The 21050-nt window shown below is 40.3% G+C and overlaps 1 protein-coding gene across 2 annotated transcripts in view; it reads left to right on the plus strand.

Moving 5' to 3' along the window:
* Window positions 1-21050, plus strand: part of TENT2 (terminal nucleotidyltransferase 2) — a 47472-nt gene that overhangs the window by 16730 nt on the left and 9692 nt on the right. The window contains exons 5-11 of one of the 2 annotated variants that reach the window (XM_004586238.3): window positions 5186-5300; window positions 5390-5481; window positions 7400-7466; window positions 9567-9636; window positions 14073-14149; window positions 14504-14632; window positions 17569-17612. In XM_004586238.3, coding sequence (XP_004586295.2) covers window positions 5186-5300; window positions 5390-5481; window positions 7400-7466; window positions 9567-9636; window positions 14073-14149; window positions 14504-14632; window positions 17569-17612 — 594 coding nt within the window. The remainder of the gene's footprint in view (window positions 1-5185; window positions 5301-5389; window positions 5482-7399; window positions 7467-9566; window positions 9637-14072; window positions 14150-14503; window positions 14633-17568; window positions 17613-21050) is intronic. The other variant, XM_058656286.1, reaches the window with a different exon arrangement.

Raw genomic sequence — 21050 nt, forward strand, 5'->3', positions numbered from 1 at the left:
CCTGCCGGGTCGGACCCAATGCTGGGGGCTCACGCCAAAGACACTGCCGCAAGGCAGTGAACGAGTCCTCGGCCTCCCCCAGGCCAGGAAGCTCTGTGCTGCTTTTTATTCCTTGATCTTTTTTTTTTTTTTTTTTGAATTATGCCATAGAATTCACCCTTTGAGCATGTACAGTTCTGTGGGTTTTGGAATCTTCACAATACTGTCACTTTTATCTGTAACCCATGCCATTTCCTCATGTCCAAAAGACACCTTGGGCTCAGTGGGCAGTCACTTCCCCCTTGCTCCATGCTACTTTGAGCAGCAGCTCATGTGTTTCATTTTGAGGGATTTACCTATTTTGGACATAGCGTAGAAGTGGAATCATGTAGCATGTGGCATTTTCAGGTCTGTCCATGCCGTAGTGTCTGTCAGTACCTCATCCCCTTTTACAGCAGAACATTCTGTCTTGTCGAGATAGTGTGTGATGTTGCGCATACCTTAGCTGATGACCTTTGGGTTGTTGGTTGTTCCAAGTAATGATCTGTGAAGTAGATGAGTTCCTGTGTGCAAGTATGTGTTTACATATTTTGGCTTGCATGTAGGAGTGAGATTGTTGGGTCTTAAAATAACTTGGTGTTTAATTTTTTTGTATTTCTTTTTACTATTTTATGATACAGTTCCATAGGCTCTGGGATTTCCCTAACCCTCTCTCCAAATCCCTTCCTCTCCCCACTGATTTTCCCCATATTATCGCAATAGTGTAGTTTCTCATAAACAGTCATAAGTCCATTTTGGGCTTGAACAATGGCAGAGAGTCCAGCATCCCATTGTCAAGATACAGTTAACAGTTTCATTAGGAGTCCATCTTTGATCTGGAAGTAGAAATGGGTACTGCATTGTATCCTCACATCTGGATATGATAGCCTCCATTATGTAGTTACTATACATCCCCCTAAATGAAAAACCGCAAAGCAAAATCAACAGCAGAAGAAAATAGAAGTTTACAATAACATTCTACTGAAAGGCTAATGTATTGCTGAAGAATGAAAATCAAAACCTTCTTGAAGAAGATGATGCTACTGTATGTCCTATGAATCAGTGAAGAATTTAATGAGAAAAAACTGAAGAAGAACATCAGAATTGATGAGATACAGTTTCTGCTGATCTTTGTTGGCAACAGATATAGATAGGTTTTGGTTTTTGATCCAGGCACCAATCTACATTTAAGTCATTCACATTTAGGGTTAATATGAATAGGTGCTAACTTGGTCCTGACATTTTAGCAATGGGTTTCATTGTTTGATTTAGCCTTCTGTTGTTATTTTACTGGATGTTCTACACATTTGCCTTTGGTTTTGGTGGGTGCTAGCTATTACTTTCTCTGTCAATAGAACATCTTTGACGGACAGTTCTAAAAGAGGCATATTCTTTTACCTTTGCTGGGGACTTGAATGAATATGTAAAAACCTTTCATTATAAATTGGATTAATAGTTTAAACCATAGGCCCATTTTTAATTGAATTTATTATGAACAGATGTTGACAACTGTATGTTGTACATGTTTGTTTATAGCAGTTAGCTGCTAGAAATAATGAAATAACTACAAGTTCTGTCTACATGGATTTAATAACTTTGAATTTAGTTAGTGTAAATCACGTAGTTTCATATTAGTGACATTTTCTTTGCTTAGTCATAAAGAAAAAGATTCTTTTAAATCTTACATTTTTGAAATTACTTAATCTCAGAGGGATAGATTTTGTAGTTGAACCAGTTTTTCTTATTTTAATAAACATTTATTTATTTACTTGGAGTTGATGACAGGGAGAGGGGTATCTTGCTTGCCCATTCCCCTAATGACTGCAATAGCTTGGTCTCCCTTGTGTGACAAGAACCCAGGTCTTTGGACTATCATTTGGTGTTTCCCAGGTGCACACCTGGTTGATTGCTTCATTGTGGCAATATGGGATGCAGGTAGCTCAAGTAGCAGCTCAGCTTACTGTACAGCAATACCCACCCCAAGTCAATTTATTTACTTATGTATTTGAAAGATGTGCAGAGAGAGGAGAGACAGAGAAAAATCTTCCATCCACTGGTCCACTCCCCAAATGGCTGTGTAGTAGCCAAAACTGAGCTGATCCGAAACCAACACCAAGGAGCTTCTTCAGGTCTCCCACGTGGGTGCAGGGTCCCAAGGCTTTGGGCCGTCCTCGACTGCTCTCCCAGGCCACAAGCAGGGAGCTGGAGGGGAAGTGGGGCAGCTGCACTGCAGGAGGAGGCTTAAGCTAGTATGACACTGGTACCCAGCAAGCCCATTTCTTTGAGTGATAGTGTACCTAAGTGCACCTAATTGTGGGAAAAAGTGGGCAAGCAATTAGGTGGTTTTTTTTTTTTTAAGTTTAAAATTTACTTATTTGAAATGCAAAGTGACACTCAACAAGAGATATGGGTTAAGTTCTGGGCTCCTGGGACCTGGTCCAGCTTGGGCTTGCAGGAGTTTGGGGTGTGAACCAGCACTTGGCAGACACGTGTCTGTTTCTCTGCTTTTCAGAGTGTCTGATGCCTTTCTTGGCCAGTTACCTGCCCCTCTTGAAGGTGTTTGCAGACCTTTTCACTGCGCCTTGGGTCAGTCCTTCTGAGCCTTTGCTCTGTGGCTCTTCCTGCTCTTGGTACTTTGGGGTGTTTGCCCTGTCTGACGTGAGAAATTCATCTGACTGAGATTTCTGGTGTTCCCCTGTGTGTATGCGCCTGTGAATCATGGCTCCTGGAGCTCCTTCCATGCTTGGTTGATCCCCTTAGCTGGAGAGGGGAGGTGGCATCTCTAGGCAGTTTGGTTTTTAGATGTTCTGGAGATGTCTGAATCTTCTTTTCCTTCCTTTATAGCTGTTTACTAACAAGTTGGTCTTGACATCCCCCCAGCCGCAGCAAGTTATATTTGGGGTTTGTGAAGGACATCTAATTTGTTGTCCGTTGTCCGTGACTTAGTACAATTTGATTTGCTTTGGTTTATTCTTGAGTTGTTTTTTTTTTCGTGGAGTTACTTCCAGGCATGTTAGGAAATTATGTCTAATATAATTCTGTTGCTAGGGTGTCCACAATGCCTCTGTTGCCTTCTTAAAATGGGCCTTGCAAATATGATAAAAGAAAATATTAAACGGTAGGTGGCACTTATGCATGCCCGTGGCCCATGGTGAAGGCCTAGGAAGGGTTCAATTGAGAATGGTGTTCCTTGAGGTGACCAGAAGACTTTGTCACAGGAGTTGGTAGAGGCGTGGGCTTTTGCTAAGGAAAGAAGCAAAGTGATGTTGAGATGTGCCATTTTGTTGGTTTGTGGTTAAGCTAAGCAGTATAAGGTCTTTTTTTTTTTTTAAGATTTATTTTCATTACAGTCAGATATACAGAGAGGAGAGACAGAGAGGAAGATCTTCCTTCCGATGATTCACTCCCCAAGTGACCATAATGGCCGATGCTGTGCCGATCTGAAGCCGGGAACCAGGAACCTCTTCTAGGTCTTGCACATGGGTGCAGGGTCCCGAAGTTTTGGACCATCCTCAACTGCCTTCCCAGGCCACAAGCAAGGAGCTGGATGGGAAGTGGAGCTTCCGGGATTAGAACCAGTGCCCATATGGGATCCCAGGGCGTTCAAGGCGAGGACTCTAGCTGCTAGGCCACGGTGCCGGGCCTAGTATCAGGTCTTGTATCTTCGGTTTCGCTAGTATAGTTTGATGTGGGCTTGTGTGCTGGAGAAGTGAAAGTGTAGGGGACTTGAGGGGGGGTCACAGAGTTTTTGAAATGGTGTAACCAAAGATGGGAGTGCTGGCTGACTAGAGACATGGAAGTAATTACTGAGTAATCAATACAGAATGTCAGACTGGCCCATGGACTTAATTTGAAAGATTCCATTTGTGATTTCTTTTTTTTAAATGCAAGATTTATGTTATGTTATGTTATGTTATGTTATGTTATGTTATGTTATTTTTTTGAAAGACAGAGTTACATAAAGAAGGAAGGACAGAGAGATCTTCCATCCATAGGTTCACTCCCCAAATGGCTTCATTGGCCAGAGTGGAGCCAATCTGAAGCCCAGAGCCAGGAGCTTCCTCTGTGTGTCTCACACGGGTACAGGATCCCCAGGACCTGAGCCATCCTCCACTGCTTTCCTAGGCCATGAGCAGGAAGTTGGATTACAGTGGAGTAGCCAGGACTTAAACCTGCTCCCATATGGGATGCTGGTGTTTGAAGATGGACTGTCGGTCTACTAGTCCATGGCGCCGGACCTCCTTTTGTGATTTTTAATTTTTGCTAGTTTTGTTTCTTAGCTATTTAGATGCAAAAGCAGAGAAAGTGGTTTTTGTAGAAGATTGGGGTCTTGCAGGACCAGAACAGTATGAGAAGATGATAATGTTGCTAAGGCACATGAAATAGATTGGTTCAAGGGATGGTGTTGCTGATGCAGGCTGCGTAGGAGAGGAAATGACACCTCCATCTTGGTAGGTCGAGGAAAAGGGCTTTTGTCAATCTCACTAACAGGTATGGAGTAACAAGAAAGTAAGTGTTGGGTAGGGATTTGAAGCCAAGACTGCATTTTGAAATTTCCAGTTTCCAAGCGGGAGCAGTTCCAGGTTATTGAGCGAGACTCCCTTGTGTCTGTGGGAGTGTACACTGCTGAAAAGCACTGCAGTAAAATCCAGAAGTGCAGTTAAGTTATGCTGTGTGTCCTGTCACAGGGTTCAGGTATGTGTTTGAAGCATCAAGTGGCTGTTTTATACATGAGCGTGTCTGTTACGTTTGGTGTTCGGGGTGTAAATAGCAGGTGTTGGGCAAACTTCTTTAAAGGGCCAGGTAGGAACCATTTTAGGCTTTGCCACTCAAGTTTGGCTACTGTTGTATATAATCTTATTTATGTGCTTTTATAATTCTTTAAAAACATAAAAATTGCTGTTTGCTCATAAGCCATCCCAAAATAGACGGTGACAAGGTGTCGCTTATTGTACAGATCATATTTCAATATTATACCTTTAAAATTTCAGTGGAGTTTTTCAAGCCATTATCTAGCTATTCCTAATTAACAGTTTTGTATCAGAAAGTAATAAGATATTACATATTTATTTTTAAAGAACTGCCAGTGGAATTGATTTATAATTTATATTATACTACTTTCTTTTACATTTCTGAATAAAATCTTTGGTCTTGTGGCGGATTCAAGTTGAGTCTGCAGATCCTGGAGTTATTTGAAACATGTCAGCAGCAGCTCAGTGACTTGAAGAAGAAAGAACTGTGTCGGACGCAGCTGCAGCGGGAGATCCAGCTCCTGTTCCCACGTACGTCCCCTCTCTTACAGATACCCTTTGTGCATGCGTTCTTACTGAAGTTTTAAGTAGTGTCTTATAATTTTCTTCTGTTTCTCCAGAAAGCAGACTTTTTTTGGTTGGATCCTCTTTAAACGGTTTTGGTACTCGGACCAGTGATGGTGATTTATGTCTGGTTGTTAAAGAAGAGCCAGTAAGTGCTGGAGCGCTTGTTGCAAGTGGGTCCTTGTGTTACACCATGTAAAGACTGTGGAGGGACATGATTTGCTCCATGTTCACTGCTTCTCTAGATTTCTGTTTATCATGACTCCAAGAAACCCAGAAAATGCTTCCTTTCTGTTTAAGGCGTGTGCACAATCAGCATACCAGATTGTAGCATTGACTTAGTTCTGCAAGTCGTTAAAGTCTAGTGGTCTTGTGTATTTCAAAGAGCTGTGCCCTTTGAGCTTTGTTTGGGCCGGTTGTAGTTAGGATGCAGCAGAGAAGGGCGTGCGGGACTGGTTTTCTCAGCTGTTCCTCTGAGTCCTCAGTGATGTTATTTTTCATATTACTTTTCTTCCCTTGAAAATGCTAAGATTTGAATTTTTATTTTGGAAAAATAAAGTTTCCACTGGAATTTGAAGATTGTTGTGTGTATATTTATTGTAAGTATAAATACTTTCATACTCATAAAATTTATATATATACTCACACGCAATAAGATTGTTATTAAGTATATTTTTCTTAGACATTTTCTGTTTTTTATCTCTTTTCCTTAACAGCCAGATTATGTTATTTAGTACTCTGGTGTGTGTGCCTTTCTGTCCGAGTGAGATGGGCTGAAGCAGCCCTGAGAAGATGCAGAGGTTTCTGCAGTGCTATAGATTAAGTGACGTTTTGTATGATTTTAATAGTTATGTACAAGTACAAATGAACTATTGTTGGGCTTTGAAATCATAAAAAGGAAAAGTTAAAACAAAACCCAGTACACTCAAATTATAACCATGGTGGAGCCTTTCTGTGTTGTAGGAATTCTGGGCAGGCATGTGGCCCAGTGGCTGTTGCCGCTGTCTGTGACCATGCTGTCCGATGTCCTCGCAGCTCCACTTCCAGTCCAGCTCCCTGCTGGTGCACCTGGGCCCTGCACCCGTGTGGGGAACCTGGATCGGGTTCTGGGTTCCCAGCTTTGATCTGTCCGTCCCTGACTAGTATGACGTTTTAGAGTGAACCAGTGGATAGAAGATCTCCTTGTCTCTGCCTCTCAAATAAGTAAATCTTTAAAAAAATATGCAATATTTGATGCTATAACAATATTACTATATATGTAATTTATTTTTATATTTATGTATTTATTTTGTTTTGGTTTTTTTTTGGTGAGAGGCACAGAGACACTACAGGGAAGGCTCCCGTGCACTGGTTCTTTCCCTAAGTGAGCCTCGTGGAGGCTGGCGCTCAGTGCAGATCTATCCCCGGGGTGCAGGAACCTGACTCCTGAGCCGTCACTGCGCCTGCTGTAGTTCACACGGGCAGGCCTTTGCAGTTGGGACTGGAGTCCGGAATGGAACTCAGTCACTTCTGTGTGTGTGCAGGTGCTTCAGGCAGTGCCCTGTCCACAGACCAGTGCCTGCCCTGATAGTGAAGCTTGAAGTAAAACTGTCAAAAAGGCCACACTCATGCAGGCCCTCTAATCCTTCAGTCTTAGTTACGTGTCAATCACAATGTCATACACTGACACCCAGACTGCAGGCGTGAAATCCACCCTTTAAGTCACAGTTGAGTTAGGGAAATAAAACATGCCCTACAAGTTAAAATTCTCTTCCTTTTGCTGGAGAGCAATATTTTTTCGAATTTATTTCTTAAAGAGAGAAAATGAGAATTGTGAATGTTTCTGAATTTCTTGAAAAATTCTGCCTTAAGCTTCACACCAGGAGTTGGTTTAGAATGTGGATATGAAAAATCAGTGTTTAAGGTTGCTTTTTCTGCAATGTGGTTTAGTGTAAATTGAAAAATAACTCCCAGAAAAATCTTGCTTTGTATGTTTTCTTTTTTGTTAAGATCCTTAAGAAAGTGAGGCGCTGAGCTTGGCAGGCTGATGAAGGAGCAGAGTTTCTAACCTCTCCGTGTTTTTTCAGGTAAACCAGAAGACCGAAGCACGGCACATACTCACCTTAGTCCACAAGCACTTCTGTACCAGGCTCTGTAAGTCTCACTGCCGCGCGCTGAAGTCATTGGACCTAATCGCTTATTTAAAGTGTCTGTCACATTCTTCTTAAAACTTATTTTCTAATCAAGATAGATTGAATATGGATACTTTTATTCCCACAAATGAGTTCTTTTTAGCTTTGGATTAAAAGACATAACCAGTTTTTGCTCTGTCTGTTGAAATTACTTGTAGAATATCAAGTTAATGCAAGAGGAGGTTTAGAGATAAATAATCTTTAGTTCTATTTCTTGCAAAGTTATGGACTGTTAGTGGACAGCTTAAGTCTGAATGAATAGTTCTGTCAGAGTGTCTGTGAAAGCCCAAGGAGTGACACAGATTAGGACTTGTAGGTATTGGATGGGAGATTTTATCTACAGTTTGCAATGATATGTATTGTTGCTTACTGAAAAAAATAAGATCGCCGAACAGTATTACTCCCACATAAAGCAAAATTGTTCACTTAGATTACTTTATTGTAAGAATTTATTTGAATAGGAGGACTCTAAATAGACTTAAACCCATAAGTTAAGCCATCTCAATTCATTTTGTACTTGCATAGAGTATTGGAGAAAGTTGGGAGTCACACTGGCTATGCTATATTGGAAGGACATTTGTCCATTTATTTTTGACAAGCATTCAATATATATAAAATTTTGACCTGGAATATACACTGAGAAGTTACTGCGCTTGAACAACTTTTATCTGCTGTAGGGTAGAAATAATGATTATTTCATTGGATTTTTAGTAATTGGTGTCATTGGACTTCTTGCACGTGAAATGGAGTAATTTATACCCTCAGTGGGTTTATAATAGCCATTATTAGACTAAACAATATTTAAAATGGGAAGACTTAGGGATCATCTAATTCAAATTAAGATTTCCCTTCTTCCTAACTTACTGTTTTTCTAAAGACTTTGTGTTTGTGTGTGTGTTTGAATGTCAGGGTGACAGAATCGGAGAGGGAGATTCTCTGCTGGTTCGCTCTTCAGATGGCTGCAGTGGCCAAAGCCAGAAGCCTGGAACTCATCGTCTGAGCTCCCGCACGGGTGGCAGGGTACTCTAGCACTTGGCCCGTCTTTGGCAGGGGTTGGGCTGGGGGCAGAGCAGCTGGGCTCCCCCTGGCCGTCTGCTGAAGTGTGGCGGCGCTGCAGGCAGCCCTGGGTATTCCCCTTTTAGTATGGGCACTGGAAACTTTAATTACCTAATCTTGCTTTATTTTGAAGATTGATACATTTATGATTGTGGTGTCAAAAAGCAACAGAAAAATCCTAGTTTTCTGCTCTAGAAAGTATTTTTCTGTTATCAAAAAATAGGCAGTTACTTGTTTAGGGAAGCTTTGCAGAGTTTTGAAAGCTGCATTTCTGGGGCTGGAGCTGCCCAGTTAAGACTTGGCTGTTACACTCCCTACTGATGTTCCTGGAAAAGTGGTGAAGGATGGCCCAAGTGTTTGGACCCCTGCTCCCTGGTGGGAGACCTAGAAAAAGCTGTTGGTTCCTGCCATTGGACCAGTGTAGCTCTGGCTGTTGCAGTTGTTTGGGAAATGAACCAGCAGATGGGAGCTCTCTTTCTGCTTCTCCCTCTCTCTGTAACTCTGCTTTTGAAAGACATAAAATCTTTAAAAAAACAAGAACACTTTTCTGTATTTTCCTAATTTCTACAATGAACATATATTTGAAGTCAGAATAAACATTTTTTTTTTTCTTATAGGTAATACTTAAATGTGTCTCTGTCCAGTGTTGAAGTCAGTGTTTAGGGTTCTAAGTATGTTTTCTGTGGCTGCTGGATCTGTGTGTCATCCAGAATTCAGCTATTACCATGCTCCTCGCTTGCAGATTTGTTGTCTCTTAAAATGTTTTGATGACCTTCATAGATACCTACCTATCAGAACCTAGAAAGAACATTAAGATGAAGGCCTGTAAGTGGTATTACTGGACCTTCCAATCTCATAAGGATTTAGAATCTCACTTTTTTGCTTTATTGCGCAAAGACATTTTTAAACTGTTGTAGCTTAGTAAAATTCTGTTTTCCACACTGTGCATCGGGAACAGTGAGCTTGAGAAGTGTTTGCAGATGTTCACTTTGTCTTTATCCTTCAGCTGGCTACATTGAGAGACCTCAGCTGATTCGTGCAAAAGTGCCCATCGTCAAGTTCAGGGATAAAGTCAGGTGAGTAGTGACTTAACTCCCTCCCTCCCTCCCTTCCTCCCTCCCTCCCTCCCTTTCTCCCTTCCTCCCTCCCTCCCTCCCTTTCTCCCTTCCTCCCAGCCTTCCTCCCTCCCTCCCTCCTTTCCTCCCTTCCTCCCTTCATTCCTTGATTCCTTTGCAAAGTTAAGAGAGAAGAAGAGACACAGAGTGAGAGAAAGAGAAGAGAGGGTGAGAGATCTTAAGGCTGAGCCAGACTGAAGCCAGGAACTTCTGGATCTCCCACATGGGTGCAGGGGCCCAAGCACTTGAACCATGCTGCTTTCCCAGGTGCACTAGCAGGGAGCTAAATCAGAAGTGGAGCAGCCGGGGCTTCGACCAGCATCATATAGTATGCTGGTGTCACAGGTGGAGGCTTAACTAGTTTTGCTACAATGCTGGTTCCATGCAGTCTGTTTTTTTCAGTTGCTGTAGGTTGTTTTTTTTTTTGGGTATTCATCTGAAACAGATAATTAAGAGATATGTATTACATCTCAGTAACTTATCTTTGCCAGTTTTTACAGGTCACTTGAATTGATCTTTGCAATAGCATTTTTAGGGATTGGTGTTGTGGCGTAGCAGGTAATAATGCTGCCTGTGCCACCAGCATTCCATATGGGGGCAAGTTCTAGTCCTTGCTGCTCCACTTCTGATCCAGCTCCCTTGTGCTGGCCAGGAGAAGCGGTTGAAGATGACCCACAAGAAGTCCCTGGCTTCTGACCTCAGCCTGGCCGGGACTTGGCCTTTGTGACCATGTTGGGAGTAAACTGACAGAGCATAGCATAGAACAGTGACTCTCTGTGTTTCTTCCTCTCTCTTTTGAATAAATCATTTGAAAATTCTATTTTAAAAAGTTTCAGTAACTTTCCTCATGCTTAACTAAGTTATTCCACATGACATTTTGAGTATTTGAGGCTATCTAATTTAGTGAATATATATACACATTTATATTTTGGGCTCTTGAATGATTTCTTTTGAGTTTGTAATACATTCTCAAGAATAAATCTTAACATAACATTTGATATGTGTACTAAGATTTATTGCAAATAGAGTTATGATTAAAACAAAGGCTGTTTTTCTTTTTCATATACATAAAGTAGCTCTTTCCCTGGTAAGAGGGGGAGAGTGCACGTCTGTGTCTTCACTGTCTGCAGGAGTGGGGGCTGGGCGGCAGGTGGGAGGACAGAGCACATCTGTGACAGGAACCCCGGGCCTTGAGCTGGCGCCACTGCTTCCAGGGTCTGCGTTAGCAAGGATAGGAGTCAGGAGCCAGAAGCGGGTGTTGGACCATGCGCCCTGAGTGGGTCATGACCACATGAGCTGCTAGGCTAGGCGCTCACCCCTTAGGTTTCATTTTAGTGAAAGATCATATGATATCTGAAACAATGGGGATTTAAAACCACTCCACAAAACATGCTTACTTTATGTCCAAATTGATATTTTTCTAGGTAACCTACCAACCTGGGTTCTGACCTTCTTGAAAATAATAGAATCGTAGATATAATACACATTTAATTGGAAAGGCAGGTTTACAAAGAGAACAGACAGACCTTCCGATCTGCTTGTTTGCTCCCTAAATGGCTTCAGTGGCCAGAACTGAGCTGATTCAAAGCCAGGAGTTTCTTCTAGATCTGCCATGTGGGTGCAGGGCCCCAAGGACTTGGGCCACCCTTCGCCTCTTTCCCAGGCCTCAAATAGGGTGCTGGATGGAAAGTGGAGCCCCCAGGACACAAACTGGCACCCATATGGGCTGTCGGCGTTTTCAGATGGAGGGTTAACCAGTTGAATCATCCTAGCGTTTCCTACCCGTTTTTTCAGTTGCCTAACAAGCGTAGTCCGGGCCAGGGCTGGGCACGGCCTCTTGTTCGCCTCTGGCCTCAGCCTTGCTATTGCAAGCAGATGTCCTCCTTGGAGCGTCGTTAGTCCTGAGGTACTGTCAGACTCCCTGATGTGCCTGGGAGAGCATGGGTGCTAGATGAGCTTCACTCAGACTTTGCTTGTAGCATTATTGACCTTGAGTTCACTGTTAATGAATCAGCTGCACGTCCACTGAGTCAGATGGCTTTAAACAAAAGCACAGTGCAAGGCAGGTTCCGTAGTGATGGACACCTGAGCACCGTGTGCCTAGCCACAGTAGCTGATCTTCACTTTACTCAGTGTCACTGTGAATTTTGCAAATTGACTGACTGTATTATCTGTGCTTCAGACAAACATTAATGCGTGGCTCAAGCCTTTCCTTCTGCTCATCTAGGCATGTTTCTTGTATTGTTGCCAGTTAGATGTTGTAGTTTACTGACACCCAAAGGTACAACAGAAGATAAGATAGACTGAAAATTAAAATATTACCTAATTATAATTGTGGTTAATTTTACAAGCAAGTGGTAATAGATAAATCTATTCTTTTTGTATTTAAGATTTTTATACAAAAATTGTTAAGTGTTTTTATAGGCATCTTTTCATATTTGTAAAAGCCATAAAACACAGAGATGCACAAACCCCTCCACTTCTCTAAGACTCAAAGATAACAGATGTTAGCATTGTGGTTTAAATTTTCCAGTGTCTTCTATGCATATAAATGTACAAGGTCTTTTAAAAATAAAATTGGGATCTTTTTGTTTAAGCATATATTAGGAGCCCTTGATTATGTCATTAAGTGCTTTTCTGTGCCATCGAATGAATAAATTATCTTAATCAGTTCCTGCACTTTTGAACATGCATTTTTAGTTTTTAATTACTATAAACAGTTCATGATTAAAACTCATTCCCTAGTTTGGATTACTTTCTTGTATTTCCAAAACTAGTATTTTAAGTAGTACTTTGGATGTTTTTAAAGGTTAAAAATCACATTTTGGGGGATAATGTTAATTACAGACTTGTTTCTGTGTGTGTGTGTAAGGATTTATTTTATTTATTTGAAAAGCAGATTTGGAGATAGCTCTTCCATCTGTTCATTCCACAAGTGGTTGCCAACTCCTGGTTCACTCCCCAAGTAACCACAATGGCTGGTGCTGAGCTGATCCACAGCCAGGAGCCAGGAGTCCCAAGTTCTTGAGCCATCTTCACCTGCTTTCCCAGGCCACAGACAGGGAGCTGGATGGAAGTGGAGCAGCTGGGATACGAACTGGCGCCCATATGGGATCCTAGGCATGCAAAGCGAGGACTTTAGCTGTATCCATTCGTTTTTATTAAAATGCAGGGATAATGCCAAGATTGTCAGATTTGTTTGGTTCTCTCCCAAAAGGAAAACAAATAGTAAATTTCAAATATTGTGGATATAAGCTATTGAAAGGTGTTTTGTTAAGTGTGTGTTTTAGGCAGCATTTTCATTGAAAAATTTAGTGTTCAGAAGACATTGAGCCTCACAGAATATGGGGATAAGTGTAATTGACTTATGTCAATGTCAAGTAATCCTTCCGTTTGTAATGAGGTTTGGTAGTTATCACCCAGCTTTCTAAAGTGCTGGTTGCGTGTTATCTGGAAGTAACCATTTCAGGGGCAGGCGCTGTGGCCCGGTGCCTTACGCTCTGGACAGGGCTGCCTTCCACACTGAGTTGCAGCCTTGGCAGCCCTGTCCACTGCAGCCATGTGGGAAGTGAGCCAGAGGATGAGTGCTCTAACTCTGACTGGACACTGCATACTCAACATTGTCTTTTCTTTTTTAAAAATTAATAATACTAAGTTTATTTTGGTGCAAATTTTGAAATCGTATGAGGGGCCTTCAAAAGTTTATTAAAGTGAGTGTTATGAAAAAGTTGTGCATGGTTTTCAAAGTTTTTTTTTTTTTTTTTAACCCTGAAGTAAGCCTATCTTGGTTTTACTTTCCGCAAGCTCTCTGAAGTTGCATTTTGTGCTGTGTTGCTCTTGGAGGAGTTCTCATCACTGTCGTGAAGCTTCAGGGTTTGCTGCACACCTCCTCATGCATTGCCACGTCTTCCTCTCCTTGTGGTTTCTGAAAAAGGGGCCCTTTCTGTTAATTGCTTGAGCTAAATTTGACATGGTAGTATAATTTACCAGCTTTTTAAGAAGGAATATAGTGTATAGATAGGTTTTTTTAAAAGCCTATATTTTAATTGGCTCTATTCCTATTGTTTTAGCATATATAATGTTATCTATAGTTCCAAATTACTTGGGAATATGTAACTTTGTGGGACAACTTGTCCAGAAAGAAGTGTTTTTGGTTGCATAATCTGTTTATGTGGAAAGGACCACATGATTGTCAAAAAATCTTTTGAGAAAACTGGAGCCTGCCCGGTCACCACATCACGTAGTGGCCTCAGCCGTGTAGAGCACAGGTCCAGGGCCTTCGTGTGGTGCTGTGCTGCGCTGTTGGGTCGATGGCGTTGATGTGGTTACTAGGGAGGAGAGGCTGTTTGCACTTCAGCTAAAGCTTGTCCTCTCTTTTTTCTGTTTTCTTTTAATAGTTGTGTGGAGTTTGACTTGAATGTAAACAATATTGCTGGAATAAGAAACACATTCCTTCTCAGAACTTATGCATACCGTAAGTTATCAGCTTCTGTTTTTCCTTCATTCATTTTTTTTAAAGATGTTTGTAGTAAATAGGATTTTTTTGGTTGTGTTTAAGGTCAGTGTATCTTATTTTATTGTTTGTATAGTGTGTTGCTACATTAAAATCTTTCACTACCACAGTTAGAGGTAAAATTGAGGATCTTAGTAAGTGATAGTTTTTTAAGGGTAACCTCTGTGACTTTCAGAAATAAGAAAGCACTTATAGTACATAGTGTTTCGTACACACAGCGGCATTGATCTTTTATTGGTGTGAAATTAGAAAATAAAGTTTTAAAGAAACTGTGATTATCTTCTTACCATTTTTAGCTTTTAATTTTACTTCCAGTTGAGAACCGAGTCCGTCCGTTAGTACTGGTGATTAAGAAGTGGGCCAGTCACCATGATATAAATGATGCCAGCCGTGGTACTTTAAACAGCTACAGTCTTGTATTGATGGTTTTGCACTATTTACAGAGTAAGTAGGATTCTGCTTTTCCCACACTTTGTAAGTGAAATGCTATTAAACTGTATCATTATGTCTTCTCTGCTGACTCTCTACATCCTTTTTAAGGTCCATGAAACTATTTCTATGTTGTTGTTTTGAATGGTTTCATTGTGTTTTATTTTTGACAGTTTGTCTGTGTCTACTTTGTGTCCCAAAACTATTCTTTAGTGGACCAACTATCTTGATACAGATGAGATTCAGAAGCCAAGGGAATAGGCCCACAAGGCATCCAGCATGGTTTGTAGTTTTCACTTGAGAAAGGAATGAAATGATTTTCTTGTTGAAAGAAGTTTCATTACCGTGAGCCACCCCTGTGGTTAGATTGTATCCTTTACAAAAAAGTTAAGAATTTTTTAGTTTACTTATTTTCATTTTCCTTTCAAGTAAAAGGAGACAGAGTAAGAGAGACAGAGATCTTCCATATTCATTGTAGTCCCTTCAAATGTATGGGTTTTTTATTTATTTATTTTTTTTGTACTAAAATAAAGTTTTTATTCCATTTTCCATCAACTTTTGGAAGTACCCTTGACTGTTATTCATTTGTTCATTCCATGGGAACACAGTGAAAATCATGAGGGTTGGGGAGCACAGTGATGGACTTGCCCTTTAAAAAGATGCGAAGCATGTTGCTGACCATTCAGATGTTGCAGTGTGTGTTACCAGGCATTCTGAGTTTTACAATTGAAATCTGAAATATACCACTTTCGATTTTTTGTTTTAGTGAACTCTGTCCTCTTGTGAATTCGAATTTCTTATAAAATATGTATGTAAAATGTGAACTATTTGACGTTATGTATTGACAAACATACTAACTTCCAGTGTCTGTGTAGTTTTCATACTAATGGCAGTGCGTACAGGCAGAGAATTAGATTGTTGAGCTACTGTGCTGGCTCCTTTAATGTTTCAGTATTTTTTCAACCTTGAATGGAGGAAGGAAACAGATCCTCTCTATGGAAAAAGCATCTCTTAGGATAAATTTCAGTGGTTAGGAGTTGAGCTTGTGCTAAGGGAAGAGGGAGACAGCACTGTCATTCACTAGCTCCTTCACCAAATACCTGCGGTCTAGAACTGAGTCTGTGCCTCCCAGTATTTGAGTCATCCCTGCTACTGCCAGGCCCACAATCGTAGCAAGCTTCTTGGGAGCTGGGGCCATCACATGCTGCCTTCCCAGGATGCTTAGCAAAGTAGACAGGGAATGCCAATGTGCAAGTGTTGGTTTAACTTACTATGCCACAGTTCTAGTTCCAAGAAATTTGTATTTTAAGTAAACTAATTTTCTATAACTTTACAATTCTATATTATGAAAATTATTATAAAACCATTAAAAAGTGTTAATAACTTGCAATGAAAATGTTGGATGCTTCACAAAGTTCTTGAAAAGTAGAGTTAAAAGGTAGCTTTGGTGTAAAAAAAATCCTGAAAGCTATGCATAACTCTTTTGCAATATTTACTTTGCCTTGACTTTTGGAAGCCTTCTGCTACAATCTCTTAACTTCCTAAGCATTGCTCTGGGAAGTGACGAGTGACTGCTTTCCTCTGATAGTTTCAGCTGTTATAGCACAGTGTAACAGACTTTTACAGACTTGGGCATGAAATATGGTGCAGACTGGGAATTTAAACAAGCATCCTACTATTTTCTATGCAGTAGAAATTTGCACTCTTGTGTAAATTGTATAAAGAGTTGAGGATATGTGTTATGTGCATGTATGCAGTGGATATACACACATGGACATGCACATATACATATTATACACATGTATAGATACATGTGTAACACATGTGTGTATGGACACATTTGTAATACATGTGTATAGATACATATATAAATGCATGTGTGTAGACACTTATATATAAAATACATGTGTATAGATACATATAATACATGTGTGTATGACACGCAAAATACATGTGTGTATAGATATATAAAATACATGTGTGTATAGATACATATATAATACAAGTGTATATATAATACATGTGTGTTGAATACATAAAATGTGTATTTATAATATGTTACAAAGGTCATTTTTTGCTGAATAATGAATTATTGTTTTGTTGCTGTTACATAATTTTTTATTTTAAATACAAAGCTTATCATATGACTGTTGTCTTTAATACTGGAGAAATCTTGAAAATGTGTTAATTTGAATACCATATGGGATCCATAGTATCTTATAGTTATATTGTGAATATGTCACACTGCCTTCGTGTGATTTATTACATAATTATGATAATGAAATTACTGGTAATGCATTTAAGAAGATTGGATTTGTTGAAAGATGGGGAATCAAGACAAAGTTGGTAGCTAACAAGAAGATAACGAATCCTTTATATACAGTGTTTTATAATAGAGTGTCATATGTCTCGGTTTAGAGACATTCTAAATGCCGAGGAATTCTTTTATGATGTGTCAATGAATCTGAACATATCTTTTCAGCTTTGTTTGATTCACTGGATCTTTTCCTGGAATTCTGAATTTGGTGTTATTAGTGGGCATTTAAAACTGAAGGGCCTATTGCGATTGAATTGTCTTGTCATACAGTCTCACTGAACTCTACTTGTCAAATTGTGGGGTTTTTTTAATAGTTATATCCCCCTTAATAGTGTCTGTTGGATATCTGAACAACCTGTCTTGCTTGTTTTGTCTGTGTTTTTGATGTTGGACCAAATGACTTGTGTCTGTTATTCTGAACCGTGTGAGAGACCTTTGTTTCCAGCAGACTGTTTGCAGTTCATTAGCACAGCCATCAACTGAATTTGCATTTTAATGGGTTATAGTTAATCTCAGGAAATATATGGAAACTGTTGCATTATAGCACAAACCCTATCTTGGATATAGCTGGCAAATTATTCATTGTAAATGAATCATGTGAATTACAGAAGCTTTGAATTTTTTCTTTTTATAGCCTTACCTGAACCCATCCTTCCATCCCTCCAAAAAATTTACCCAGTAAGTGTTTCTTATACATTATTATATATTGTAGTCAAGTGTATGTGGATTTATTGTATTCAGTATTCATATGAACATAAGGCTAAGTATATAATAATGGTTTCTGTGCAGGCCTGTAGAACATTTCAGTGTTCCATACACTTTGTTGGAAAACTAGTACTTAATTGGGATGCTGGTGGGTCGTCTGCTTGGTTGGTGTTAAGGATGAAATCCTGTGTGTGGTACTCATGGTTGGGGCTCAGAATACTCAATTGGTTGTGGTCTATTTGGCCTTATTCCAGTTTTCTTCCTGTTACTTTAAAGTACAGATTCCTAGTGTTTAGTTAGTTAGCCCAGTAGATTCATATTTTGAGAAGAAGGGGAACTAAATAGAGAAGTTGAGTAAATGAGTAATGTTTTTATCTTTCATTCATTCTTGTCAAGCCATACACCATAAAAGGTACCATTGGTATACTCTTCTTGTGTGCGTAGTATTAAGGATCCTGCTGAGATTATTTGGAGATGTTCAAGGAAGAATTGTGCCTGCCAGAAAAAGATTCAATCTTATTTTGAGTTTAGAGAAGCCTCAGTAACACGATGAACATATTTGGATCCCATATGAATTCTTCTGTTTCCTTCCCAGTTTTCAAATGTTCTCACTCCAGAGTTCTGTCTCCTTGTCTCACAGTCCCTCCTTTCCTGTTTTCCTTCATAGTCATCTGTGTTCTCTGGTTTTCTTTGGAAGTAATATTAAAGTTCTTTGCCGGAATATTTGGCCAGCCTTTCTTTGTGTCTGTTTCATACATTTATAGGAAGAGCTGTTTTCTAAACTTGGGAAATGATCACATGACAAAGGAAAAGATATTCAGCTTGAATGATCAGTTTTTTTAATGATGTAATTTTTTATTTGGGAGAGTGTGTCTGCTTTTTCATCCCCTGGCTGGCCGCAAGGACCACAGTCTGCTTCCTTTCCCAGGCCATTGACAGGGGAGGCAAGTGGCATGTCTGGGCACCAGCCAGACCCCTGAGGGGTGCAGCAGCTTGACGTTGCTTTGCTACAGTGCTGGCCCTGGATGATCAGCCTTTTTTTTTTTTATTTTTTTTATTTTTATTACAAAGTCAGATATACCGAGAGGAGGAGAGATAGAGAGGAAGTGGAGCTGCCGGGATTAGAACCAGCGGCCTTATGGGATCAAGGCGAGGACCTCAGCCACCAGGCCACGCTGCCGAGCCCGATGATCAGCTTTTATCAAATCACACAGAATACAGTCAATATAGTTGACGTGATGCATCGAAAATGTAAATGAGTCTCTGATCATTGCAGACGTCAGCTGGAATGGACACAGGCAAAATACTCACGAATAGTCTCCTGCTGGGATGGGGATGTCTCAGGCTCTGGCTCATCTACCAGAAAACATGATCGCAAAAACCTTTTGAAATCTCTCCCTTTCCTTCTTGTAAAAACTAATTTGTGCTACTGTGAAGAACTATTACAACGAGGTTGAAGTATAGTTGGGAATTCGTCTTTATATTCTACTTAGATATTATGAAAAATGAAGCATCAGAAAGCACAGGACTGGAGACAACCCGAACTCTACTAAAGGTTTGTTTTCTTACTTGAAAGGCACAGAGTGCTCTTCCATCCATTAATTTACCCAAAATCGTACAACAGCTGTGGATTGGCCAGGCTCAAACCAGAAACAGGAAACTCCATCTGGATCTTCTTCCTGGATGGCAGGGAGTCACAAAGCTTAGGCCATAATGTGCTGCGTACCCAGGTTCAAGAAACTGGGACTCCCAGTGGTACAGGATGTAAGCATCCAGTAGGGCTTAACACACTGTGTCACAGCACCCACCCACCCTGCAAAACAGTCGGTGCAGTGTACCCCTGTCATGCTTATTATTCACTGGCTGACTCTGAAAGGTCAGACATAATTATGGTGTGTTTACTATTTTATTGTTTAAAAAGTAACTTTTGGTGTAGGGAGAGCTACATTTTTCAGCATGCAAAGAGTAATAAGCCTAGAAGGCTGTTCTGTTTTGGCAAACACTTCTTTGAAAATCCCTCTTAGAATCCTGTGCTGGGTGAGATCCTCTTGGGCTGAGCTTCTGGGGAAATGGCAGCAGAATAGGTCGTGCTTGGAGCAGAGGTCTTGTTTAGTAAGTTCTGGTATTAACAGCCTCACTGCCCCTGTCTGTGTCCATCTTCCTGTTCACTGAGCTCTCCTACATGACAGACTGCTGACATCCTCTGCCAGTCCTGGTCCTGTCTGTTAGGTGTTAACAGTCCTGCGTCTGCAGCTGTCCCAGGAAGCATGCAGAGTGCTAGCTCAGTCCCAGGCTTGCTCAGGGACAGCAGTCCTGGGGTGGCGTCTCTGTGACCTGTTATGTTATTGCTGTCTGATTGTTCCTGCACAGATACACATTTCAAGAAAGCAGAAACGATGCGATTTGAGCAAAAAAAAAAGTTTTACTACTTTATAGAGAAATACACATTTCTTTTAAATGATGAACTGTCTAACATAGCTAAGTCTGCTCGTTCACTCCCTGTGTGACTGCCATGGCTGAGCCTGGGCCAGGTGGAAGCCAGGCACCAGGAACTCCACCCTTGTCTCCCACCCTGAAGCAGGGGCCCAGGTCTTCAGGCTTGTCATTGGCTGCTTTATCAGGCACATAATCAGTGAGCTGGGTCAGAAGTAGAGTGGCGAGAACTTGAACTGCTGATCCAGTGTGGAATGCTGGAGTTGCACTGCACCCCAGTGCCAACCCCAATACCTCAGTTTTCAAAGTTAGTTCTTCTGTTTTGTATCTTGGTGCTCTAGGAAGCCATTTGACTCAGCATAATAGAGAGGTAAGAAAATAATTTTTTAAGTTTAAGAAATGAGAAATCAGCTTATCTGTGCAGTTACATGTTAAAAGTAACTTACATTTTACACAAACACATACACATACAAGGATGTGCATATAAAAACTTCGTGTTTTAAAATCCTTTGGAACATAGAGAAGGAATTTATGTCTGCAACAGGCTGTAAGGAATACCTTTGAGAAGACAGAAAATTTAAGTGAAGATTAATTTTTAAATGACTGGAAAACATTAAAGTTTACATTACTTAAATTTGAACAACTGTAAGGAAATTAATCTTGAAACAGTACGTTGAAAGTTTCATGAAGTAATCATATAATATAAATGTTATATTTATATTATTCATGTGGTGTATACATGTGTAGATACTAATTACATGCAATATCCTAAGCAATTGTAGGCTGCCTTTGCTGTTAGACTTTAACAGTTGTTATAACCCTGTGAACACTGTTACTTTTCTTACAGATGATTAAGTTACACTTGTAGCTTGATAGAGTTCAGATTAGAAGTTTTAAATCTAGTTTATTTCCAGAGTTTATGTGCTTCTTGTTTATTTGTTTGAAAGAGTTACAGAAAGAGGGAGAGATGGAGAGAGA

The sequence above is a fragment of the Ochotona princeps genome, chromosome 28 (genome assembly GCF_030435755.1).
Source record: "Ochotona princeps isolate mOchPri1 chromosome 28, mOchPri1.hap1, whole genome shotgun sequence".
Taxonomy (NCBI): Eukaryota; Metazoa; Chordata; class Mammalia; order Lagomorpha; family Ochotonidae; genus Ochotona; species Ochotona princeps.